This window comes from Gallus gallus, chromosome 8, assembly GCF_016699485.2.
Source record: "Gallus gallus isolate bGalGal1 chromosome 8, bGalGal1.mat.broiler.GRCg7b, whole genome shotgun sequence".
Classification (NCBI taxonomy): domain Eukaryota; kingdom Metazoa; phylum Chordata; class Aves; order Galliformes; family Phasianidae; genus Gallus; species Gallus gallus.
In genome coordinates this window covers 3,863,324-3,872,921 of record NC_052539.1, presented here as the reverse complement: position 1 = coordinate 3,872,921, position 9,598 = coordinate 3,863,324, and the positions used below count along the sequence as shown (strand labels likewise).

The 9,598-nt window shown below is 57.1% G+C and overlaps 1 protein-coding gene across 8 annotated transcripts in view; it reads left to right on the top strand.

Moving 5' to 3' along the window:
* The first annotated feature begins 1,442 nt into the window (after positions 1-1,442).
* The window catches only part of NOS1AP (nitric oxide synthase 1 adaptor protein), a 30,484-nt gene continuing 22,328 nt past the window's right edge, over positions 1,443-9,598 (top strand). For 6 of the 8 annotated variants that reach the window (XM_046945005.1, XM_046945004.1, XM_046945003.1 and 3 more), the window contains exons 1-2: positions 1,443-1,595; positions 7,338-7,409. In XM_046945005.1, the coding sequence (XP_046800961.1) occupies positions 1,491-1,595; positions 7,338-7,409 (177 nt within the window). In that variant the 5' untranslated portion in view covers positions 1,443-1,490. The remainder of the gene's footprint in view (positions 1,596-7,337; positions 7,410-9,598) is intronic. The other 2 variants (XM_046945007.1, XM_046945006.1) reach the window with 1 other exon arrangement.

The following is a 9,598-nucleotide window of genomic DNA, read 5'->3' as shown; positions in this document are numbered from 1 at the left end:
GAGGCCCACTGTTGGAGCAGGACTTGGCCAGGTGTTCCCAGCGTGGGGTGGTGGAGGGTCCAGGGTTGGATGCTGTCTCTTCCAGGGGTCACTGTTGTGTTATAAGCTTATGGGGAAAGTGGAGCTGAGTGAAATGTCACAGATGTCCCCGCAGAGTGCTGCAGGTGGGGTTTTGGGCTGCAGAAGAGTGGCTGTGTTGCACGCTGTGGCTTGCTGGCACAGGATGCCCAAAGGCTGAGGTCGTGGTAAGGTGCATCCTTTGGCTCCAGGCTGGCTCTGGGCACTGCTGCAGCCACCACAGCTGTGCTGGGCCTGCACAGGGCTCGAAATCCTCAGGGGCCCTCTCAGGTGACTGCGTGATTCCCAGCACCTGGGACTGCAGTGCTGTCAGCTGAGCCTTCCTTAAAGGTAGAACAACACCTTCAGCCAGAGCCCAGAGCACCAAAGGCTGCAGCACAGACCCAGCCTCAGCACTGTCCACCCACACTGCCTTCTGCTTGCCCCAGACTCAAGCCCTAGCACCCCAAGGCTGTGTGGCTGCCCCCCTGGCAGGAGCAAGAGGTCAAAGTGCTGGAGGCACAAGCAGCATTCCCACACACCTCGTGGCACTGCAGAGCACAGGCAGCTCTTATCTCCCTGGTGCCTGGCCCTGCCTCTGGCTGCTGCTGGTTCTGGAAAGTCCGTTCCGATGGGAGGAAGCAAAACACTTTTTTCAGATGGGGCTGAAGCAGTGCAGCTCTAAACAAGGAAAGTTTCACCGTGCTGATCTGCACTGAGGATGGCCCTGGATCTGCTGTGCAGGGCTGGGTTGGGGACAGAGCCCTGTGCCTGATGGCCGAGGTGAAGGCCTCCGCTCATGCTCAGTGCCGTGCAGGTGGGCTCCTGTGCAAGGGGAAAGCAGCACTGAGGAGTCTTCAGCGAGCGTTTGAGGGCTCTTATGAGGTTTGGTGGAGCCGGGTCGCAAAGCCCAGGACAAGATTGTATCACTTCCAGTTACTCAGTTTCCACGGCTGTTGGTATTTGCAAGGCTCCACGTGGCCGCTAATCCCCAGAGCCGGAGAGCTCGGGGCAGCTCCGAGCGCACCTTTATCCCCCGCCCAGCATTCCAGGGCTCAGGTCACAACCCGGGGAGCTCCCAGGTTCTCCACCCTTTTAAAAATCCCTTTCCTTGAGCCCTCCGCAGCGCTGGGGTGCAGAGCCGGGGCCGCGCACTAGATGTCAGCGGCGCCTCCGTCAGCGCCCCTTTCGGGTGGTGGTTTATTTTGGTTAAATTATTTATTTTTCACATTCTCCCGGCCCCTCCTTCCCTCTCTCCCTCCCCGGGGCAGCGGGGCTGCTCCTCGCCCCCCGCTCCTCCCTTCCTCGGCGCTGCGCGGCGGCGCGATCCCGCCCCGGGGGCGGCCGGCGGTGCGGGGCGGAGGTTGCGCGGCGGCGGCGGTGGCGGCGGCGCCGGGCGCGCTGCGGGGCTGCCCGGCCGCCGCGGGGCCGCCATGCCCGCCAAGTCTAAGTACAACCTGGTGGACGACCGGCACGACCTCCGCATCCCCCTGCACAACGAGGACGCCTTCCAGCACGGCATCTGCTTCGAGGCCAAGGTGGGCAGCGGGCGCGCGTCCCCCGGTGCTCCCCGTTCCCCGGCTCTCGGTGTGCGTTGCCGTGATTTTTTTTGCCCCCTCCGCTTGCCCCCGGGAGCCCTTTCCCCCGTAGTCAGCTGCCAAGAGTTGAGTGAGTCTTTCCGACCGTCCCGAAGGGGGTAGAAGCTGGCCGGGTGGGTCAGGAGGTGACCGTGCTCCTTCACCCCTCCGTAGCATCACACGGGAGCACCTGCCTCGGGGCACAGGTGAGGTGGGGAGCCCCTTACCCCGGCGCTCCCCAACACGAAGAACTCGGGGTGAATGGGCGGAGGGACTGCGTGCCATGTGCTGAGCTCTGGGAGAGATCAGCGCTGGCCCCAAGCGAAGGCTTGCCGTTTCCCCTTGCAAACATAAATCATTCTCGCCAATGTGTTTGGCAGGAAGCTCTGGTGTTTGTTGGTTTTTCTTTTTTTTTTCTGCTGGCACCTCTCAGGCTCGCACTGCATCGTGGTGTCCCACGGCTCTGGTGCTCACAGCCCAAGAAAGCCGAGCATCTGTCTGCCTTGCCCAGCCGTGGGCAGGTAGCTGGGGGGGAGACAGCAATGGAATTTGGGAAGCAAAAACGTTCAATCCCTGACTCCATTGCTATTCATGGAGTTACAGTTGTCACATCAGTGAGCTATTCCAGTGGGGCTGGACTGGAAAAAAACCGGTCTAGAGGACTTTTCAAGCAGCAGCTGTCCCTCGTACCCCACTGCCCCTGGCATCCAGTTCTGCATGGTGCCTTGAGGACAGCCCCACGTCCTGCCGCAGGGCACGGGGGGCTGTGTGCTCCCTCTGCTCGCAGCTGGCAGGGTCTGCGGAGTGCAGCAGGGTCTGCGGAGAGCAGCACGGTGCGGTCGCCTATGGAGCAAACTTACAACCTGCTTTGGAACTGCTCCTGGGGGTGGCTGTTGGAATCCCATTTTACATCCTTTTGCTCCTGGGTTATCGCAGCTGGTTGCAGTGTTACCTCCAGCACCTGCTGCACGGCAGCTCCCTTCTCAATCACTTTGCAGGTTCTCGGGTGCTCTGCCCCTTCCCCGGCTGGCTTAGGGTGGGAGTGGGGGTTTGGGGTGAAGAGGAAGGCACGGTTTTATTGCCCCTGGTCTGCTTGCTGCTCGGCTCCTCTCTGTGGGGTTCTGGGGCGGTGCGTGTGAGTCTTTGTTAGCTCCTCTTTCTCTTATTTTGTATCCCGTGGCACGCGCTCATGCCAAGCACGAGCTGTATGAAGCCCTGCTCTTGAATTTGTGTGTTTCTCCAGCAGCTCCCGATGCCAGATGCAGAATGCAGATGGCTTAGGCAATTACTCCATCCTTTTATTAGATTGGTGGAGATTAATTAAATGCTTACACTCCTTTAGTTCCTTTTATCCCCACGAATCCCGGGCGCTGAAACCCACACAGCTCTCATTGGAGAGAGGTGCAGAGCACACGTCCCACTGTTAGGTGGGGGAATGGGGGGTTCGGGTTTGGAGCAGAGCAACACCAAAAGGAGAAATCCATCCCTGAAAGCCCTTGGCAGGATTACATGTGTTTGTGGGCTGGGGAAGCCCTGGGGGCTATGGGGCATTGCGAGCAGCCTGGCTTCTGTCTTCAGCTGTGCCTCGCTCCTCCTCCTCTTCTCCCTGGTACCCAATGTTGGTCCTGTGCCCACCACCTTTGTTCTGGCAGTGGTTGGGATGTCCAGGTTTGGCCCTTTCCAAGCACGGGGTGATGAGCGCATGCGGTGCTGCCGAGGGTGCTGCCACCAGGGCTATTTGCAGCCACATACTCTGGCACGGGGATGCCGTTTCCGAGCAGGGCATCCTTCAAGCCTTACAGCAATCCATTTTCTGGAGATAAACCCAATAACTGGAGAATCACAGTCCATCTTCTCAGGGGAGTAGCAATGCGGTTTGAGCTCTTTGATCTGCTTTTGCTGGCCACCTTTCTTGGCGCTGAAAGTCTCCGCATCTTTGAAGCGCCTCGATCAAGCTGGTGGGAATTGGAGGAGCTGGCTTCACTTTCTGCCCACTGGGGTCAGAACTGTTGGATTAAATCAAGAGCCGGGCCTCTTGGGTGTGCTGAAGTGCTCGGATGAAAGAGCTGCGAGCTGCAGCGTGTCGCAGGGGAGCTGGCACGAATTCCCACTTGTGCAATGGTTTCCTGTTTAAGTAAATGGTTATTTGAAGAATAAAGACACCTTCTGTCCACCTCTTCCCATCACGGCTCCTCCAGTTGGGGCAGGCTGCAGGGCACACAAGCCTGCTTTTTGTTTTCCCAAAGGGAAAACCTGGGGGATGTAATCCAAGAGCAGCTCAGGTGTTGGAGAAGGAGGTGCCCGGGGTCCCCATGCAGAGCCACCAGGACGTGCCCTGCCAGCAGGCCTGTGAGCAGATAAATGCGGGTGGGTTGGAGGATTGCTGCTGTTGTTGGCAGCAGGTGGGTTTGGGTGGGCTTTTTTTACATATATATATATACATACACTCCCCTTACAGGATCTTGGCAGCCGTGCATTTTCTGTCATGTTTGTCAGTACTTTTCTCCACTTTCGTGCGTGGGAAACTGAGAATGAACTGAGCATCTGCCGCCGTCTATGTTTGGAGACAGGACATGGAAGAGACTTTGCTTGGATCCAGTATGTTCCTTCCTGCGGATCCTGCCAGATCCAGCGCACTCGCCTGCCTGCCCCTCACAGGGCTGTGCCAGTGCCAGCAAATGTCAGAGTTTGAAGTAGGAGAGATGCAGGCGCCCCCAACCTGGGCCATGCATCTCCATACCCTGCTGCAGGCTGACTCTGTGGGCACTTCTTCATCCCCTGCTTGGGCTTGTTGGCAGCCGGGCACTGCTGGGAGCAGGAAACAGGTTGCTTGAAGCTCATACCTCCAGGTGCCTGGGAGAGGTTTGGCAGTAGTGCTTGGGGGTGCTGGTGCTGGCAGCTCTTGAACATGGTGTGCTCAGCAAGGTCTGCTCGCCAGGAGCAAAGCTGCAGCGCGGGATTGCTTGCTGCGGGCTATAAATAACCTTGCCGAGCGCCACAGAAGTTCTCCTCTGCAGCAGTGGCATATTTTTGCCATACTTGTTAAGTCAGTTTGGAGGCTGCTTGCTGGAGCTCCCAGCAGAGCTCTCTGCCGGGACTTGGCGGAGCTGCAGAGAGGGGCCCTGGGGCGGCTGTGTGGCGGTGCAGCAGAACTTGGAGCGCAGCGTGTGCACAGGGATGGAGCACAGGCACTGGTTTCCCATCCTATTGGGAGTTTGTCCTTCCAGAGCCTGGCACCGCTTCCTCTTTGCCAGTGTATCGTTGTGATAAAGGGGTTCCCAAACCTCTCCTCTGGGTCTTTCTGGAGGAGACGGTATAGTGTGTTCATCGCACTCCAGCGCAGTGCTGTCCCACCAGCCCTGTCCCCAAGTGATGTGGGCTGGCAGACTGCAGGCTCTTGGGCACATGACTGGCCAGGGCCGGGAAGAGGAGGCTTTTCCACTGAAGTCAGCTGGCACATCAGCTTTTCCATTCCTTCCAGCTCAGTTCTGCCCTGCTGGGTGTGAGCAAGCCTCTCCCCTCACAGGGCAGAACAGGGGGTGGGATGCGTCCCCCTGGGCTGCTCTGGGAAAGCAGTTCCAGCAGGACAAGGGTCCCCACAGACCCGTGTGCAGGCAGCAGTGATGGAACCACAGCCATGGGTTTCCCCATTGTGTTGCCCCGTGCTTCGGGGTGTGCTTCCCCTCTTCTGCCCTGATCCCTGGTGCAATCTCTGCCTCGGCTTTTTGCTCCCATGCTACAATGTCTTTGGCAGCGGCGCAGTGCAGGGAGCAATGCAGACAAATGCTGCCCTGCTTCTCACGGGAGTTAGCACAGTAGCTGGGGAACCCAGGCAGGATTTGGGACTGCTGCTGCCTCCAACTCCCACACCAGCAGCTCTGCCCCCGCTGCTGGCTCCTTATCTCAGGGCAGCTCTCAGGGCTGGCGAGGCTCCAGGCGGCCGCTTTGGGCTTCCCCAGCGGGATGATTCAGCCCTGACCTTTGCACGATGCCGGGCTATGGGGTGCTGACATGCTTGCTCTCCATGCAGGCTTTCCCAGTCCCACAGACACCACTTGGGAGGCATCCCCGTGTTTTCAGGCGGATGACCTTCTCGAGGGAACTCACTTCTGACGGGGCAGGATAGCATTGGACCACCTCAAGGAAATGCAAAACCACCAAGGAAACACAGAAGCTAAATAATTTGTGCAAACATTGCAAAATGTATTTCCCAGTTTTCTCGTGTTTATTTTCCTTCTGCCCGGGGAGAGCTGGTATTTCCCTGAGCAGGCAAAGGCCCGTGGGCATGCTGCCTGTCCTCCCAGGGGATGGGGAGGCTGCACAGGGCGGCCCTGCTCCCAGCAGAGGCTCTGGCTGTTCCCACACCTCTTCCCCAAGCAAAGCTCAGAGCTGCGGGTAGGAGGGCTGGGGATGCTGATAAGCACAGTGCTTTCTCACACCACCCTCGCTCCTTCACACTGGAAGGCTGACCTCTCCAGCTGCGTTTTTTTTGGGGGGGGACGCTCATCACACCGCAAGGCTTTGTCTGTTTGCAGAGTGAAGGAGGGGTGGACGGTCTCAGGGCTGTGAGCCATGTGTTGAGGTGCTGTGGGCTCGAGGTCCGTGCTCCCAGCAGTGTGGGATGAGGGCAGGATGCTCTGGTTTTGAGCAAAGTGCACCCTGTGGGGTTGTTTGGTGGCCAAGAGTTCTTACTGATGCTCTCCAGGCTTGATCTAAAAAAGGGAAATAAATTCATGGCAAAGATGCCTCTCATAATAAAACTTAAATCCTTGATTCTGGATGGGAAGGCTCTGTTTAGGGGCTGTAATTGCTACTTTTGCAGTCAGGCTTCAGCTGCTGGGGTTTAGAAAGTGAATGCTGCCTCTGCCTGTGGCTGCGTCGTGGGGCTTAATTCCTGGTTGCATAAGGCTGTCCTGCGCTGCCGTGGCACATGACGAGCAAGCCAGCTGTTTGATGTTTATTTTTATATCCCCTCTCTTTGCGTGTCCTCCTGGCATCAACTTCCAGGTCCTGCACTGTCACCATCCACCCGCCCATGGGATCCATGCGGGGCTCAGGGTGGACTCAGGACATGCTGGGGAGAGCTCGTTGTTCTCTGCACCCAGCTGGGCTCTGTGCAGCAGGGGTAGGGGCAAAGCCTGCTGGCATTGGTTGGGGGCACTCGGGGTTTTGCACAGTTCACGCTCTTTCATCTTGGTTTATTAATGAGATTAATCTGGCTCTTTCTTGCAAGAGGGAATGCTATGAAGAGTGAGACAATCGGTATAGATCCTTGTTTCCCTTCCTATGGTTGGAGCTGCGCAGCATCCAACAGGCTTCTGAGCCACGTGTAGCATACAAAGGACTGGCCCATTTTAGTCATTCAAGCTATTATAGGGTTTTTCTGTAAGAAAGCCTCTTACTCTGTCAAACAGAAAGGATGCTCACGTGAGGACCGGCTAAAGAAGCAAAAGGTGACACAGGAGGGGAAGTGTGGCTGCTGTCTGCAAGCCATGCCGCAGGGCAGGGACAGGCAGAAAGCGAGGCTGGGAAATTCAGGGCAACTGCTCTTTGTGGGGAGGGAGAGGGCTGGGAGGAGAGGTCATTGCTTGCAGCACTTTGGGCACGGTGGGCAAAAGACCGGGCTGTGCGTGGTGCAGCAGGGCAGTGTGAGGCTGTCAGTGACATGCAAACAGGGCTAACCCGCTGTTTCTCTCCGTGCAGTACATAGGCAGCCTGGATGTGCCGCGGCCAAACAGCAGGGTGGAGATTGTGACAGCCATGCGGCGGATCCGGGTGAGTGCTGTGACTATGCTCCTTCCTTCCTTCCCCCTGGGGTGAGGGTCACAGCCCTCCCCTTCCCAGGGCAGCCCACAGCTGCAGTCTTCCCCTGCTCCTGCACTGAGATGGGTGCCTGGTGCCGGATCGCTGGCATCAGTACAGAGGGTTGCTGGTGTTGTTTGTGGTTCTGAAGCAGCAGCATATGGCTTGTGGGAGAGGTAGGTTTGTTTTCTCCTGCTGGCCTAAGAGCATCGCTTTGTGACGTTTTGGATGCTGGGTGCCAGCGGGTCCGTGCCCTGTAAGTGGCCATGTGCAAATGGAAGCTCTGAGTTTGAAGCAGCAGCACACGGGCGAGCTGCAGGCCAGCCAGCAGCAGGCTCACTTGGTGGCGAGTAGGTCAGGGGACGTCAGCTGGCTCTGAAGTCATCGGGCTTCCTAAAATAGGGACAACCAGGATGCTGGGCGCTCTGGTCACATAATGCCTGGCCGGCAGCCACCGGAGCAGCTCTTCCTCTGCTCCCCTCCCGCAGAACGTGTGGCTGGGAAGCCTCCAGCCTCTCTCAGAGGGGTCTGGCATCTTGGCACAGATATTTAGTTTCAAAGTTTGGTCTGTAAATAGCCCATGGGCTTTCCCTGACAGCACTCCTGCATGCTGCCCTGCCTGCCCAGTGGTTGGGGGGTCTTTTGTTGGCGTTAGGTTTGCTCACTTCGGTTCTGAGCTGGGTTGGGGATGTGTTACACCATCAGGAGCTCTGCAAGGCTCACGGGCAGCTGTTTCCTCTTCCTTTGAGTTCCCTGGGACCGCCGTTGTCCTGGGAAAAGACACCTGGGATGCAGCTTCTGAAATCAGCAGCTCAGCCCCAAAGTTTCACAGCTCTACATCAGCGTGAGAGGACAGGCACAGCTTTGAGAACTTCAGTAACCCCCCCCCCCCCATGTTTAAGAACAAAACAAAGCATCCCTTACTGACCTATATAAACAAACTTAAGCACGGCCTAGATAACGTGTAAATGAAGCTCTGGATGGTGGAAGGGATGCAGATTAAGGTAAAGCAATGACTTCTTGTGATGAATGATGTGTTTGAAACATGTAGCCAAGCTGCCTTGGTGCAGCGTAACATGGGACAGATGCAAGTTGTCAGAAGGACGTGTGCTTGCAGACGTGATGTGCCAAAAGGACTGATGCAGAAGTGCATGGGCACCCTGGCCATGGGGGGGACACCCTGGGAGCCCCCATGTGCTGCCAGAGGACGTGGGAGCACTGCTGGGACTGGTTGGGCTGCAGCATCCTGGTGGGATGTCTCCCGACCTGGGGGGGCGCGCCGGACGCGCATAGCAGGCATTGCTGGCATTCCTGCTGCCTCCGTGCTCCCTGCTCCCCCGCAGAGGCAGCCGTGCACCAAAGCCAGATGAACGCCGAGAGCTCGGCTCCGTGTGTTTTGTGGAGCTGGATCGAGAGGGGCTTCATATGGGGAAACTGTGCATGTCGTGAGAGTGGGCAGCCTGATCTAGCGGGTGGCAACCCTGTCCATGGCAGTGGGTTGGATCTTTGAGACCCCTTCCAACCCAAGAGATTCTATGATTTTTTGGCCACACGCGCAGCAATAAATACAGGAGGCCAGGGCTTGTTTTCCTGGTGAGCAGCTGGGTTTGTGTATGTGCTGCTGAGCCCTTTTCCCTCCTCATCTCCAAACAGGGTGGCCTGTGCTCTCGGAGCAATCACAGCACCTTCCTAACCACACAGGCTCAGAGTTGCAGTAGATTGGAGTCGAAAATAGCCAAGCAAGTTACAAACACACCTCTTTTTCCTTTTCTTTTCCCCAGGATGGTTGAGCACAACCATAACTGTATGGGTTTTTAATGCAGCCATGATGTAAGCATACACAAATGCCTCCCTCCCGGTGCTCCTGGCGTGTTTCCAATGCAGCCATGTTACCTGGCACAGTCATTCCAGAGAATTTCCTCTCCTCTTTCTTGCTGCATGGGTTGCAGAATGTGGCTTTAATCCGGGTTTTCTCCGGTTCCAGAAGGGATGAAATCTTATATAGGCACTGCAGAACTGCTTCTGTGGAGCCTGTTGCTGGGAAGCGTCCAGCGGAGCTGTGCAGGTTCGAAAAGTGGAGGCATCTCAGGCATTTTAAAGCCTAACTCCTCCAGGCCTCCTGCTCTGCCAGGTACATCTGATTCCGTGCAACTTCTGCTTTG